Here is a 16822-nt window from a genome sequence, read left to right on the forward strand (position 1 = left end):
CTATTTATTATATGTACGTTAAATTCTCAGTGTCAAAATATTCCTAACCTTACCATATGATGGATTTAGACTGAGATATATGAATGAAATTAAACCAGCCTGATTCTTACAAGTTTTCCTAGATAATTTGACTTTCTGGCACTCCGAAAAGCCATGAAAACTTACAGTTTATTTTACTCCCAAAGTGTTTCCTGTAAGATAGCGAGACATTTATCAACAAGAAATGAAACACCCAACATGCATTTGTTTCATTTTTTTGATGAGTTCTGCTTTGTCACAGACAAAAACTAAGCAACCTTATTTGTAAGGAGTAGCTTCTGAATTGGAATAGTTAGCATTTTTGGCTAGGATAGGCAGATCATTAGGGTAGTAGAAAAATGCCAAAGCCTGATGAAGATACTAGACAAGAGACAAACAGAATATTGATGGGATGGTAGTTAATTTAGATGTTTCTTCAAGGGAAATGTATTTTTGTTACAGAATACAAAGAACACGAGCACATTGGGCCACATATCCTTTCTCCAGACTTTAATTCTAATTACCAGCTAATTTCAGTTCAGTGAAGCACTGTTGGCATAGCAAACTGTACAAGTGTTAATGTTTAAAAGAAAAAAAAATAAAAGTTGTCAGACCTGCCTGATGTCTGTCAGGATTAGGTAAATTCAGGTAGGGTAGGTACCTTCACAAGCAGACACAATCCTCTCTGTACTTGGGACTTTGTAGCAGTGAAGACCATCCCAGGGGAGTGTGAAAGGAAAAATGTACTTTATCCCTGTATTGTTACATTGCAAATGCCAAAATTGCAAAATTAAAACATTTTTTGTTAAATATTCTGTAAAAACTCTGTCCAACTTTTACTCAACTAAAATAGGTGCTGTGCGGGGGCATCCTGAAGGGGAAAGAGAACTTCTTTCTCCTTTTTTGAGTTTTGTAAAACAGCTCTTGTTCAACATGAAGTGCCAAGAACTTTGCCTCCCCAGCCACACCATGAAGCTAGCAGCCATGTACCCAGCAGGGGCAGAGCTCCCAGGGCACAGCATCGTGGCACCTGCAAGTACACCCCTTGCTGCTTCCACACCTTGCGATACAGCTGCTGTCCCCATGCTTCTCATTTCCATCAGGCTCTGGCGACGCGAACATCTTTCTCCTCCCCCGGGAAGCCCGATGGCAGGTTTGACAACATGCTTTGATCAGCACTGAATGAACATTTCAGGGAGTCTCGTGAATCAGATTCCAACCTTGGAGATCACCGCACCCATCTCCTGCAGGAGTCGTGGACAGGGAGTTAACATCCTGTTTGCCTGGCCGTACGCAGGGGCGCTCTGACAGCACCGTGATCCAGGGGTGAACACGTCCCATTTGCTGTGTGACCTACTGAGGATGGCTTCACGTTGCAAGTCCCTGTAAAATACAAGCGTGAAGTAAAACAGTTTGGGGAGAGGAGGAAAATATGCTGCATTTAAAGACGAGAGAGCTTTGACATGTTTAACTGATCCATTCTCATTTTTTAGCTATCAAAGATTTTAAATTATATCAGGCCATAACTGTGGAACTAATAAAAGTGGAGCTAATACCGATTTTGCTAAAATTAAAGCTGACGTCTCTTAAGATAAAATTAAAAAAAAAAAAGACAAACAAAACAAACCACAGACATTTTAGATGTCGGCCTTGGGACAAAAGGCATCTTTGAGTAACCAGGCAATGCTCCTAGAAGAAAAAACAAAAGTCTGTATGTTCTGTATTTGTAAACGAAGTTCTTTCTTGTTATCAGTGAATAACTCTCAAACACAGAGATTTGAAGGATTAATATTTCAACCAGTTTACATGGAAAATTCTAGAAAAATGTTGAAATACAAATGTAGAAACTCAAACTATTTCTTGAGACTGTAATTGAAAATCAGCTTATGACACTTTTTCTTCCAAAGAGTTTTATATAGAACTTGTAAAATAAGTGGTAAATTTGAATGAAACTAGAGAAACTTCTGATGAAGGTTTATTTTGGCTTTGTGTATTAGCCCCACCTCTATGCAGACCACTTTCAGCATTGCAATAGCACTGCCAAGCTCCTCTCCTCTCCGAGAAGTAAACACTGCAGATCTTGCAGCCTACATTGATGAAAAAAACTAACATTTTCGTAACGAATTCTTGAAAACCGATATTAAAATCCTCACATCTCACTCAGGTTGTTTGGGATACTGACAATTTAACATTACAAACCCTGAGAAATGCTTTATAAAGAGGACCTTGTAGTATTTTGTATGAGTTATATAAAACCATCTTGTTCCGTTTGTATTTTTACAATGTTAAACAGAATATTGTAGCAGATTTTTTTTCAATTACTTTTTTCCTCATTTTACTGCACCAGTTTTCAGGGAGGTTGAATTTTAAAACAGTACAGAATAGCTGTCTGGTTGCATGTGGGGTTGCGTAAAGGCTCCCCTGGGGAGTTCAGTTGTACCCAAAGCCTTCCATTTGGGGCACTTTCTGATGGGAGAAAGGGGCTCTGTACGTGTTTTTTGGGGTCCTATTTTAAATTCTTCTCAGTGTTCTGGTTAGGGTTACATTTAGGGTTGTTCAGAAAGAGCGAAGACACAGAGTCCAGTTGCATGTGGGGCTGCATAAAGGCTCCCCTGGGGAGTTCAGTTGTACCTACCTATTTTTGGATATTAATAATGAGTCTTCTGAGACATTAGAGATTCAGAAATTCAGGACAACTGCACAGGGAACTGTTCATCTTCCAGCCACTCTTCCTCACTGATGGGCAGCATTTAAATACTCCCCATCACAAAAGGCTACTTGTGTTAAATTTTTGAACAAGAAAATGAGACATAGGATTACTAAGAGTAATATTAACCTAAGAGTAATACTAAATGCTGGCTTTCTTGTGTTCTGCATGTGAAATACCACAAACAGAACTGAAGTGTAAGCTGTTATTTCATTTACAAGCCCGATATGAGTCAACATCACACAGCTGCAGAGAAAGCCAATGTGATATTGAAACACTTGACATGAGCATCGCATGGAAAACACAGAAAGTAGTAATCAGTCCAGAGCATTTTGTGCTGTAAGGCCTTATCTAAAGAACTATTGGAAGAATGACAAGACTTCCAGAACACACAGCCTACAAAGTCTGAGAGAAGTGGATCCATCAATGCAGAGACAACAGAGGAGTTGTGGTCACAGCCTTCACACGTGAAAAAGACTGCACATATGGGGAAGGAAATAAGCTGTTCTCCGTGACTACAACTGCTGGAACAAAACCAAAAAGGCTTAAATTACAGTAGCAGAAGTTCAATTAAGTATTAGGAAACTCCCTAAAAGTAAGGACAATTGAACAATGGGAGAGATTGCAGTTGGACTCTGGATGGGACAAGTGTCACAAACAGAGTAGTTACCTCTTGGGTCACAGCACTGGATTAGATCACCTCTAAGAAAACATTCTAACTTTTTTTTTTTTTTTTTTTTTGACTCTCTAATTTACATTTGCATTTATTTCATGCCCAATTTACTAAGGCTATGTTTGTATGCAGGTATCATACTCATTTCCCATTTTACAGTTGCCCTTACTCATTTTTTAAATTTGTTCTCCTTGCCATCATCAGTTTTCTTCAGGGATTATTGTAAATATACCAAAATGAGAAAAATGTGAATATTTTTTCTTTGCAATTAAAAAAAAAATACATTTTTGAAGTTTGAGATTGTTTCGTTTCACTGTCTGGTTTGTCCTTTCTCCTCTGTTGAATACTGACTTTTTCCATTTCAGTCCTTTGTAAGTTTTACATGGAAACAAATGAAGAAACTGTATTTTCTAACCACAGTTAGTGAGCCAAGAAGCACCAGTATTCCTTGCATAGTGGCATTATTAATGATGGCATTTGGGCTCCCTAAATAGCATATATGAGGCAGAGGAGCCAGGATTCAGGGTATGGAAATCTGGTTATTGCAGATCACATTAAAATAGCAACTACTTCTCCTCGTTCACACATTTCTTAGTGTCACAGTGGAAAATAAAACTAAAATGGCCATTTCTAAATGAATGGAAAGATATATGGCAAAGCCTTAGGATGAAAAGAATTTCCACCATACATATTACAATTGTGTCAAGGTAAAATTAAACTGGAGGCCAAGACAATGCTCCCTTAAATTCCACTGCACAATGAGAAATAGTCATTTTGAGGCAAGAAGAGTGAATTTCCATTTTCAGCTCACAGGGCTGAATAGACCACGAGCCTCTCCTGCTAAGCCTCAGCCACCATGATGCAGAGAAGCCCAAGGACACATTCAGCTGTGGGACTGGGACCAGTGCAAAAGGGAGCTGGCTCTGGAGCCCAGCATCCAGGCAGGACCTCAGCCCCAGCCCCAGCCGTAGGCAGCTGCCCCATCTGCTCAAAAACAGTGCAAAAGACTGATTTTCTGTGCAAGCCTATTTAAAAGCATAAGGATTTTATATCCTCGCCTTGAGGATTTATGTCACAAAGTTATTCTAGTCTTTTTTAGAAGCCATACCATCTCCCATAACGTAGTACCAGACTTCCCTGTGGTTGTTGCAGTGTGCCTCTGAATGCTACACCGAAGTTACAGTGGCTGACATTTTCTGGTGACATGCAGAACAAAAATCATATTTTTTTTTTCATTATATTATACAAGATCTTCTGCACCAGATGCTAGACAAATAGCACTGGATTTGCAGAATTTATTACAGGATCAGGGCCTTAATACTGAAAATTTCATGTGTAAAGCAATGTCAGCATTCCATGCTTCGTAAGCTCGTAGATCGTACAATATGCTGTTAGCTCCTGAATAGTGGCCATGCGAGACAATTTAGTAAATCTTACACTAGCCAGTGATTATTTTATTAAGCTGTGCTGAGGCCGGACAGGACATGGTTCTCAATTTTATGGCATTAGATTAATTCAGTAACTGGTTTTGAACTTTAAATTGCCAAATCAAAAACTCTAAAATTCAGAACTCCAAACAAATAAATAAATAACTATGAAATGGTAAACATTGCTTGTGTTCGGCTTGGGATATCTTCCCACAAATATGCCTAAAAGGGATTTGTAAAACGCCTGCGCTATTTCCAGTTCACAGTTAAGTGGCCTGCGTTTCACTCGGGGCAGCTCAGGTTACCCACCTCACACAGAAACGCGTGGATTGGGATCCTCGGAGCCTGCCTGTGCTGCAAGAAACCGTCTGCCAAGCCCCAAGCAAGTGACAAAGCACAGCCTCTGGCCAGTACATAATTCAGCCACGCACCTCCTTCTGTGCTTAGCCTGGCATGAACGCATCCAGAGTTACACGTGGCTTTCTTCTAGCTCCGAGTCAGCTCTTTATTCAAAGACAAGGCCTGGGATTATATTTCAAGGCAATTAGTGGATTGAATCGACAGCTATATCAAACCCCGATTCTCCATCTGGGAGCTGCTGTGACAACCATATTCCTCCGGGACAGAGCAGTCCATAAAGCCCTGGAAGGAGCCTGTGAGAGCTGGAGACAAAGAATTTTCAGCCTGGGGTTACCCAGCTATGAGACAGACTTTTAGAGAACAACAGACGCATCCAAAACCAGGCCACCTCTAGAAAACATTGCAAATCTTTTTTGTTGACAAGCCTTTCTGGCACGAGTGTTGCTTGTGAACATCACATTTTACTCCCAACCCTGCTATTCGTATTGATTTTGCAGTAGATGTTCCAACTGGTACCATGATGGTATTAGAAAATGTAAAGAGAATTTTTTTTTTCAGTATAACACTGAAATGTATACACACTTTTCTTTTCTCTTCCTCTATTTCTGTCTCATATGAATGAATGAAAACAATATAAAACTCCTACTCTGGCAACAAAACAGTAACACTAGTCACTATCTTGCAATGAAATATTGTGACTAATCTAACCTCAGCAGCTTCCCCATTCCTCCAAGGAGACCTTGTGAGCACAGCTTATCTCAACAGCCAGAACTCAGCTGCCACATCCCACCTGCCATGAAATCTTTGGAGCTCAGCGTTTTCTCTCTTCTGAGTACCAGGAGGGCTCCCGAGGGAGGATCAGGGTGGATTTCCTATCTGTGGCTGTGCCCATCTGCAGCCGTTGCTCCCTGTGTCAGGTCCTGACCAAAAATAACAGATGCCCACGAACAGCCTCTCATAAAACTGTTGATCCCAACTCTCCGCAGTCTCCTCTGTCATTTCAAAGCGAGACCCTCCAGTGCAGAGGAAAATAATTAGATAATAAAGGCAAACCTGAAGAGCTCTCCGATACCTGAATGGCACTGATGTGCGACCAAATGATGGGAGATGCCACAGAGATGAGTAACCCATGGCTCACGTGGATTTACCTGGGTCTGACTCTGACCTGGCCTCATCGGCCGAGCAGGCAGCCGGGTGCGTGCTCCTGCTGCTGAATCAGCAGCACAAAAGTCTCTGTGTGGGCTGTAGGTCATGAGCTCGGCCATCACGTGCCGAAAAGCTTCTTCTCAGCAAGATTTAATGGGACATCCACTGCCACCAGCGGATCTCACCTTACTTCGGGTTTGAATTTGTTTTTCCCCAAACACCATGGTACGTTTGTTATGGTGCACTAATATTAATCAGATCAAACAGGTAAGTAAATGTATCACACTCCATTTCTGTTCAGTTGTGCAGTCACTGTTTGATGAAGAACAGCCACTCACAGTGGGAATCCCCTCAGCAATTATACACCAAAATATGTATCATTTATCATCCTATCTCCCTCGTTAACAGGGTTTGTCCCTGCTGCCCTGCTGAACAGCCAGGTACCACCTGCCTGTGACCCACTGCACAGGCTGGGGTGGGGGCTGAGCCAGCTGGGTGTGAAATCAGACCGATGGAAAACAGGCAAGGTTACACAACGGTGCTCAGGAGAGAGAAAAAGGCACAATTTTATCTTTAGAGCTCCTTTCTTTCCACACGTATGGCGGTGTGGCGAACACAGAGGAGCGGACAGGAGGGCAGAGAGCTGCCTGCTGCCGAGCCCTGAGGGTTTCTGAGAGGCTTTGAGCGGCCGAGAGAGGGGAGGAAGATGTGAGGGGAACCACTCCCGGGGCAGGGCGCTGAGGGACCGGGGGCTTGAAGGGGCTCGAGCGGGGCTGAGGCGAGCGGGGCTGCGCTGAGGCGAGCAGGGCAGGGCTGAGGGGACTGGGGCTGGGCTGAGGGGACCGGGGCTGGGCTGAGGGGAGCAGCCCCCGGGGCGGGGCGAGGCACTGAGGGGAGCCCCCGGACCGTGCCGGGAGCGGGTCGAGGCTCGGAGGCGGGCTACCGGGGGCGTCTCCCCAGCCCTCGGGGCGGCACCCAAGGGTGCCGGGGGCGGACCCGGAGCTGGAGGGAGGCTGCCCGGGGTGGGTGTATTGTTCCCCGCGCGATGCATGCCGGGCCCGCCTCAGCCCCCAACATGGCGTCGCGCTGTCACCTGTGTCTGTGAGGAGGGAGCGGGACGCGGCGCTCCGCGGGCGGCTCCCCAGCGGCTCCCGGACTCCCCCCCGGCCCGCTGGCGGCGCCTCGCCGCGCTTCGCTGCTGCCTCCCCCGCCGCCTCCGCCGCTGCTCGCCGCTCTCCGGCCGCCCGCTGGGCGTCCCGCTGCCCCCGCCCTGCCCCCGCCATGGGGGGGTAGCGGCAGCCGCCTCGCCTCAGCCCTGCCGAGCCCCCCCTCCCCTGCCCGAGCCGGCCGCGCCATGGGGTCCCCGGCGGCCGCCTCAGCGGCGGCGGCGGCAGCAGCGGCGGCGGCGGCCAGCGACTCGGCACAGTGGTTGTCGGTGAAGGAGGAGACCATCTTCCTGCACGACGGGCTGATCCGCGTCACCGACCTGGCCGAGCTGCCCAGCGAGATCATCGGGGTGGCCGAGCCCGGCGACACCGAGCTGGAGGTGAGGGGTGGTGGGGGGGGGGGACACACTGAGGAATAACGGGAGGGAGCGGTGAGGAAGAGGAGGAGGAGGAGGAGGAGGAGGAGGAGGGGGGTGGTGGGGAGGGGGGGGAGAGCCCAGGGAGGGCTCTGGAGCCGCCTGGCATCAGGGCAGAGTTTTATTTATTTATTATTATTTTTTTGGTGTTCCTTTCGGTGATGGTGACCTGGGCAGGGTGGTGGAGGGGAGCTGGTGAAGATGGAGGGTGAGGCAGCGCCCGGCTGGGGGATCGGAGCTTTCGTGGCTTTCTGAGGCGGCCTTCGGCTCCGTTGTTTACAGCTCTGTGCCTTTTTGCTGTGAGGCGGCTGAGGATCAGCCGGTTTTACAGCTGATACCGGGGATGTCAGGGGGTTAGGCTGACAGGGATCACCCCCAAAGACCCAGCAGGGCGGCTGGGCTGGGATTTTTCCTTCCAGCTTTTTGCTTTCTCAGAACCGCTGGCTGCGTGTTATACAGCCGCTTTATCCGACGAGGAGACAGCGAAGGGCTGAATGTCACGGCTTGTAGGTTGCCTCTATTTCACAGGCAGCATTTTTTTTTTTTTTTTTTTTTTTTGCTGTGTGCCTCCCTTCTCTGCTTTCACCCCGCCCTCCTCTCCGGCAGGGTGGCTTGCAATGACACAGGGTCTTTGTCAGCGGAGCTGCGTGCTGGAGCCAGGGGATGGATGGCTCCGCGGCAGCTTTATCTCTGGCGAGCGTTTAGGCCTCAAAACCCTTCGCGAGGCTTTGGCCATCGACACGGGGGTGTCACGGAGAGAAAACCCCACGCCAGGCCAGGTGCAGGGGCTGGCGGCTCTGACAGCCTCCTTGTTCAGCTCCTGACGTTCATGAGAACTTCCAGCTGCCTTATCCAAGGGGAGAGATTTCGTGCCGAGAGCGCGTTTTCTTTTCTGCTTGGTGTGGCTGCTCCCCCCGAAATGGATGTTGGCGAGCATCACATGAGCGGGACAGGCTGGGATTTTAAGGTGGATGACATCCCTGTGCACAAACGGGACACGGTTCTCCCTTGTGAGAAACAGCACAGCTCCTGTTCAAGAACGTGTTTCGATTCCATTCCACTGCAGCTTCGAGCCTGATAAATGTGTGAGGAAAACAGCATTGTTAGGGCTGGATGGTAATAAAGGGGGATACCCTTTAAAAACAAACAAACAAAAGCACCCTAGCTTTTAAGATCTTACAGTCCAGGAATATGTTCCAGCATGAAACTTGACCAACACTTGAGCACTGAAGAATCTTTTGTTAGGGCAGGGAAGGGTCTGAGCCTCGGCCTTGGACACTTTCATGATGAGTGTTTCAGCAGTCCAGTCACTGATTGACATAATCCTTTATGTGCCATTTTTTTTTCCTGCTATGCATGCTTGCAGTGTGAAACTTTAAACAAATAAACATTACTTTTTGCTACAGTTCTCATTTTGATCTATGGTCTTAAAAATATTGAAGCATTTTCTCTCACTGAAAGAATAGACGGCTACAAGTGACTTGTTTTTCAAGGCTTGTTAGTAAAGTGGTTTGTAGTTTTTGATGCTGGTGGGGGGGTGTTTTAAAAAAGACTTGAAATTTCAAGTCATATAAGTTAATTTGCTTGTAACTTTTCTTTCTGTGTGTGCATCTTTTAGATGAAGGGTTACCTTGGTAAACTGGAATGGCTTTGAGGAGCCATTTTGTGGAAATAGGTGCATGCATCTCATTGAAGTGTGGTCACACTATCGCCTAATACAATGAACAGCTCATTTGCACTATTTCCACTCATGGTTGCAATGTAATAAATATAATTGAAAATAATCCAAATGGAAATCTCTTGGGATGTGTTATTGGACAAGGGTAGGAGATGCTGCAGCTGCTGCTTTGATCAGTAAACTTCTTTGATACACTTCTTGTGCTTTGTCAGTGGCAGTGAGAGCCCTGATTGACTCTTCTGTATGAAGTGGTTAATTAAAAATGGTTTACATTTAAATTGATACTTTCAAAGCAAAACAAAAAGTATCATTCTGGTCTGTTTTGCTTAAATATCCCTTTAACAAGCATGTTGGTGAGTAATGTCAGTGTACTTGCACGTGCTTCCTTTGTCCTTCTGTTCAAAGGTTTTGTCTACTTACAAAATGAAAAGCAGGGAAAACATGTTACAGTACTGGCATTATACCAAAAAGGGTTTATGAAAATTTAGACCCCTTTCAACTCCCAAATGATTTTTCTAGTATCTATTTAGCTCAGTATGTGTATGTATTTATATATGTATATACGCGCACACACATATGTAAAATTTTCCCATTAATAGTAGTTTCCAGAAGTGTTAGCATTCTTTCATGTGAAAGTAATTTATTCTAGGGGTACCTTTTAATTCTCAGCGTCACTTGTTTTTTATTTTTAATTTTTATGTGCTATAAATGATGTATACCAACTTTTCAGACCAACTGTCAGCATATTTCCAAAGAAGTATTACCAAAAGGAGAAAGGGTTCTTTTTTAAAAAAAAAAAATTAAATGTTGATGGATTTGTTTTTAATATTGATAGATTTTTGTAACGTTAGAAAGCCCTTCTGGTAAGGGTTTCCCAAGCAGGCCCTCTTGCTAGGAAGAGCCCTAGATTAGTTAGCAATTATACAAGCCTTTTGTACAGAGGAATGGCTTTCAAAGTGCATAAGGTCTTCTGCTTCTTGGAGACAGCCGTATGTGGCTAGCAGCTGAAGATGTTGCCATGACATTTTGCCCAGTCTCTGCCTCAGATGTCGATGCCTGCACAGGAGGGGCAGCTTAATGGAAGGTGAGCCGTTCTTTCATGTGCCACGAGGGAATCTGCACCGCTTCCAGAACCCTCCCAGTCAAATGTCTTTCGCAGAGCCAGTAACCCTTGGGACAGGGCCAGGAGGTATGTCTGAAGGCAGCAGTCCCTTAAAACACATACTTCAATCTGCCGTTGTGTGAGAGTCACTGTTCTAAGTCTTACAAGAATGCCAGCAATATAAATTGTTAATTGTATGAATGCTAACCCTTGGTAATGTAATAAGGACATTACTGAACAGTGGCTGTTCATAGAGGCTGTTACATAGCCTCCAGGTGATAAACTTGTTTCTAGACGGTTTCATTTGGCTGCCATACATTGCTGCTGTCATCCTGCAGTTTAAGGAGGACTTGTTTCTGCTCTTCCATTCGTCTCCAGTATTTCATCACTTTTAAAAGTGCAGCGTCAACAGTTTTTCAGCTTAATTAGCAATATGTTCAGTTATATTTTTCCTCAAGGTAGTAGGTGAGGAAAAGACAAATCTTTAATACCTAGGCACAGTATGAAGTAGAACAACCTTATGTGCCACTCCACTCCTGGAACTTGTAAGCTCTCTTGTTTTACATAACAGCCTAACAGAAATAATGGTCATTTGGATATCTGGTTTTCTTTGTTTGCTTTAACATGAAGTAGGGGCTACATTTCTAGCACCAGTAGCTGTCTGGGTCCTGTATGTCTGTCCTCATTTAATATTTTGATTTATGTCGAACCCCGTTATTGTAGGGCAGAATATGAGATGCCACTGAGCAGTTGTCTCTCTGCGCTACTGATAGATATTTTTAATTAAGCGTAGGTGTGGAAAAACAAAGGTGGTGGTTTTCTTCTGCCCAGTAAGGTCTGGGCTCGCCATGTAGCGAGAAGTCCAGCGTTATTTGAGCAGAATGTCCTGTGACAACTCGTGTTTTCGGTCAAAATGATTTTGACTTGGAGGTGTCTGTCACGCTTGAAACTTTCACCCTCTTCCCTCGTGGACTAGCAGAAACATTTTGTTGCTTTTCCCTGACTGCTGAAGGAGAGGGTAATTATCTAGGTCAGTGCTTCCCAAACCTTTCTGGTTGCGACCCTACTTCCATCTCCGAGCTTCGCTTCTGTCAAGCTAAAAATCTCTAATGCCAGCATGAACAGTTGGCTTTTTACAAGGTGGGTGACCCTTCTTGGGGTTACGGCCTCTCGCTGGGGAGCCGCTGATCCAGGCGTGTCTGTCGGGCTGCTCACGTTCCTGCTCCTGCCTTTGGCATCCCCTTCAAATACCTCAAATACTGTAATTCGTCTCAGATATCAAGGTTGTTTAATGAATTTGTACGGGTACAAAAAGATGGTCTGGCACAATATTGGGTGTGCAGTAAAAAGGTACGGGTTTTTAGTGCTTATTCCAGAGCAAGCAATTAGGTTTCTAATGCTTTCACAAGGGAGAATAGTACATGCTTTTAGCTGAGTTGTTAAAAAGCTGTGCTGCTATATCCAGGCCTATGAATCGATAGAGGCCTTGAGCAAGGTGATACGGTTAAAATTCCGTGGAGCAGAAAAAAAAAAGGAATGGTCTTGAAACTTCTGATTTTAAATGGAAAATGTATCTTTGTGACATTGGAGTTCTCAATTGCAACACTAACTGCATTATGGAAGTATGTAGCAGCTCCTAAGAAACGACAAAATTTCAATGTATAAAACATCTGGAGGAAAGTGTTTGCACAGATACAAATATAAACACACAGTCATAACAAACAAGCCCTGTAGAGGCTTGAGAAAAATGATTTAAAAGAAATCAAGGCGGTATTTTCCAGGAAGACAGCTTCCCACTGTGTGTCTCCAGAAACTGCTGTGAGCAGAAATGCTGTTACCCTGCAGAACAACAGAAAGTGGAGGACTAAAAGTATGTATACAATGTTGTTTATAGAAGCAGTTCACATTTTGATGTGTATTTCAATTTCCAGGTTATCTTAAAGCTGTTGATTCTGGTATTTCTTGTATAGAACATTCTGTAAATCTTGGAATTCAGTCTTCCCTCTATGATTTTATTTCTAGGGTCAAAAGAACCAAGTAAGCATGTGGTGCTCCCTGTATGTTAATGCTGTGGTGCACAAGAAGTGACCTTATTGCTGCAGCATGGTGCTGGAAGTATTGCACTTAACTCTTATTATGCCTCTGTTAAAGATACCTTACGATTTTGGGGTTGTTTCCACCTTTCTCTATGGTTTGTTCCCCTTTTTGTGAGACTGGGATAATGTGTATTTAATGCTCGGGGGGTATTATGGATGTAAATGATACTGGTAAATGTACCACCATTTTCAGAGTGTTGCTCTCTTTATGTGCAAAGTCCAGCCAATTTAATTACATAGAGAAATAATTAAATGCTGTTTTAGAGATGTATTGCAAGTGAAAGCTCTTATAACTTGAGGAGAAAGTACACCTTTGTGAGCAGCCTCATTGTGCATCAATTCCATATGTAAGAGACTTAACACCAAATGAAAGCAGCTTATTCAGCATGAGACTAATTTTTTTTTAAAAAAGTCCATGTTCACATCTGTCATTGGCCAGGCATTTTCTTCTTCCACTTCCATTCTACTTCTTTCCATTCTGCCTCCTGTTCCACACCTGGTAACTGGACTAAGCCAAAAAATCTAGCTTAAAAAGAGAAAATAAAATAATCAAACAAAACAAAAACAGTAGGGGAGGGGGGCTGGTTGGGAAGGCACAGCGCTACTGCCAGCACCAGGGCCAGCATGAGGGGACAGAAATCATAGCTCGAGGAAAAAGCAGCGTTTTAGTGGCAGCTCACTTCTAAATTTACTTAATGTGGTCATAAAACCTCAGGCTAAAGCTCTTCATGTAGATTAGTGTGTCTTAATTGTAGCGTGTCCCGTGCTCGCTGTTGGTAGAGAAGCTCTTCACCCTAACAGTTATGAGTGCTGCTGACCGCGTTCTGGAACAGCACCGACAAAAAAATGTTTAATGGGAAGAAGTCTGATTAAAGTCTTTTCCTGGGTGATATGGGACAAAAATTGGGTACAGCAGGACAGATGACAGCCACCCCATAGCTGGTCATCCAGAATTAGATCGATCTTGTGCCTCTCGATGTTGAAGGTGTCAATGAACTCTTTGGTCATTCATTTTCATGTTAAAATATTTATTAAAATTGATTTTAAATATTGAATAAAGAAATAATATTTAAGGACAAGGTACTGTAAAAGTAGTGACAAGCAAGTTTTTATTAACACGGTGTTTAATTACATGTGACTTCAGGCTATTAAGCCTGAGCCTTTGAAAATCAAAACTTTTCAAAGGTAATTTTCTGAATAAAGTAGGCTTAAAGTTGGAAAATGCGATGATTACAGTCACAGGGTAGTCACTGTGTTTTCAAAGTGACTGAAGAATAGAATTCTTATTTGCAAAAATAATCAATGTGATGTTTACCCTACTTACAAAATCAGATTTAGACAAAGATCCTCTTGAGAAATGATGTTTTATTTCCTCCCCTAATTCTAGTGCCTTGGTTATTGAATGTTTGTGAAGTAATTGACGTTTTGAGTGTGGTGGTTTATTTTTTGTTCACCAGAAGCTATTCTATAAAACTTTCCATTTCTATTATAGTGCAGTTTCTTTTGTTTGCTTAATATTATTGATTGTTCCTATGGAAAATGTGAATTTGTCTTCTCTAAAAGCAGAAATTGAACTATTTTAACTCTACCAATGTACTTAAGGTAGACAGATCTTAAATTTATTTTCCACAATTCTCTTTGTATTTGTCTTTCGTAAATGACTACGGTGTACTAACTGCTAAACAGCATCTTTGCTTTTTTGGGTTCTCATTTCCTTAGCATGATAATGTGTATTATTTTTGCAGCTTGGCTATTTGTCTTCTGAGTTTTCTTCCCTCATTTGCTAATTCTGAATATAATCTGTCTGTTCACATTTTATTTAGTGTTCTTCCTTTGCACATATGTATGATTCTTTCCTTTTTTTTTTTTTATGCCAGTGCGATGGTGTTACTGCTGAGCTGCTATTTCTGTTAGAGGCTGCCTTTTGAGATGTAGGTACTTGGGTAACTTGTTTTATAGTGAAATGAAGCAATTTGTTCCCTCCTTTACAAGCTTTTAGATTCGGTTTATGCCTGGTTACTCAGAAACGAGCGGTGCTGCGAGGTGACTGATTTACTGCTTCAGGTGACTGCTTGTGCTGTGCTGGTGTTTGGTTCTGGTTGCTTCTGAGATCTCCCCAAGTGTCGCAAAGGTAAATGCAGAGCCAAGGTGCCCAAACAGCCCTAATAAAAGGATGCTGGAAATCAGTCCAAAATCAGAGCCCGAACTCAGGTGTAAGCATTGAGGCACCCAAGAGGCAGGGAAGGGGATTTTGCCCCTTGTTGGATGAGTAATTGCTGTTCAGTGGAGTGTCAGGGAGGACGGCTTGGGTAACAGCCGTGTGCATCCGCAGGGAAATGGATTTCTGCCTCTTTTAACAATGAGAATGTTCAGATCATCTCTGGATAGGAAAAGAATAAACTAATCTGGGGGAGAAGGATTAATTTTGCTGGGCGGTGGGTAAAAGGGAGGTTTGGCAGAGTACGCCAGGTTTCATAGCCAGAAGAAACCCTCTTTAGTGGTGCAGCCTGGGGCTAGGAGTATTTAGAATGGCAGCCTCTGGGAGCCACGTGCTAGGGAGAGCTGCAGTGAATCAGCTGGGTAAAGGAAGGGAGAGACCTTTCTGAATGAATTCAAGAAAATCTATTCTAAAATAATTTATACTACTTCCTTTTTTCATCTGTCTTCTGTAAGCACTGGTAGTTGCATTGTCTGCTCTGGAATTTGTGATATTTTTTTTTTCTTGCATTTTACTTTAACCTGCTCTGACTTCAGATAGGCTTCAAGATAAGGAGCTTTGCCTGAAGATGTGAGAAACTGGTCAGTGTGCTGAGAAAACCTCAGTAAGGGCTGTGGTTCCCTTGTGAAGCCTTCAGACTGTGCAAAAGGAAGCCTTACAGACAGCGCAGAGCAGCTGAAGCTCTGTCAGTGTCAGGTCAGGAAGAGGGGTGTTTGGATACCCAGAGAGAAGTGGGATGGTTCCCTGGTGTGTACCTCTGAACCCTGAAAGTTCCCAAATTGTTGGTCGGAGCCAGTCACTGTGAAAATTTTAGTCTTGAAGCTCTTTTTGGGGATGTCTCTGAGGATTTACCTCTAGTCAATACGATGAAGACTCTGCTAAACCGTGGGACATGAGAAGTAAGAGTGGAACCCAGGATGACCACTTCTCCTAAGTGTGCCTTCAGCTGGACACGAGGAAGTGACAAAATTTCAGGGTTAATATCCCAAATGCATAACTTTCCTAACAGTTTGGTTACAGTTTTATTGAAGAGAACCTATCAAAATGTAACGTTGGTAACTTAGAGGAAACTGAAAAACGTTTCTGAGTTCCAGCTGGAACTCTCTCTTTGGTTGACTTTGCAATTTGGCTGAAATAAGTCAATTCTAGCACGTCTGAGTGTTTGAATATTTAAACCCTCTGTTTATTATTACATGCTAGGCACAGATTTGGCTCAAAGTCCAAACGGGGTTGCACGAAGTTCATGAATTAATGCAGTGAAACAGAGGGACTTAAAAGAAAAAAAAAAAAAAAGTTGTGCCCACCTAAGGTCAGCTAAGGACCATAAACTTCTCTCCTTCAGCATTTCACTCAAGTTGAAAATACTGGTTCTTCCCTTCTCTGCCGCAGCTTGTTATTGCTTAGCTGAGGGCCCGCTCTAAAATGGTTTAAACCATTTTAGAATGCAATTGCATCTATAATAGAAAACAATTAAGCTTATTTTTGAGACAATAGAACATACATATTAACAGGAGGCAGTTATTTAAAATATATATCATTTAGGGATTAGTATTCTTAATCTCTTTGAAGAAATTAATAAGAAGATTCTGGAGTTTTCAGAAGCTCAATCCTAATGTCTATTCAAATGTAATTATTATGTGAATTGCACTTTAAAGTGAACTTCTCATGACTCCAATGGAAAGTGTTTGGGCTGCACTGAAAAGCTGTTTAATTGACTTTAGCAAGGGTGTTTGTAGAAATGGCAGATGTGATTTGTCCTGAAGCATTTTATCAAGCTGTTCCAAATTCTACAATTAGGCAAACATCTATTTCATA

At 43.4% G+C, this 16822-nt stretch overlaps 1 protein-coding gene across 4 annotated transcripts in view; it reads left to right on the plus strand.

Annotated features, from left to right (window-relative positions):
• The first annotated feature begins 7252 nt into the window (after positions 1–7252).
• HECTD4 (HECT domain E3 ubiquitin protein ligase 4) overlaps positions 7253–16822 on the plus strand; it is a 70443-nt gene continuing 60873 nt past the window's right edge. For all 4 annotated transcript variants that reach the window (XM_068701382.1, XM_068701384.1, XM_068701383.1 and 1 more), the window contains exon 1: positions 7253–7877. In XM_068701382.1, coding sequence (XP_068557483.1) covers positions 7686–7877 — 192 coding nt within the window. In that variant the 5' untranslated portion in view covers positions 7253–7685. The remainder of the gene's footprint in view (positions 7878–16822) is intronic.

Source organism: Anas acuta, chromosome 17 (genome assembly GCF_963932015.1).
Source record: "Anas acuta chromosome 17, bAnaAcu1.1, whole genome shotgun sequence".
Lineage (NCBI taxonomy): Eukaryota > Metazoa > Chordata > Aves > Anseriformes > Anatidae > Anas > Anas acuta.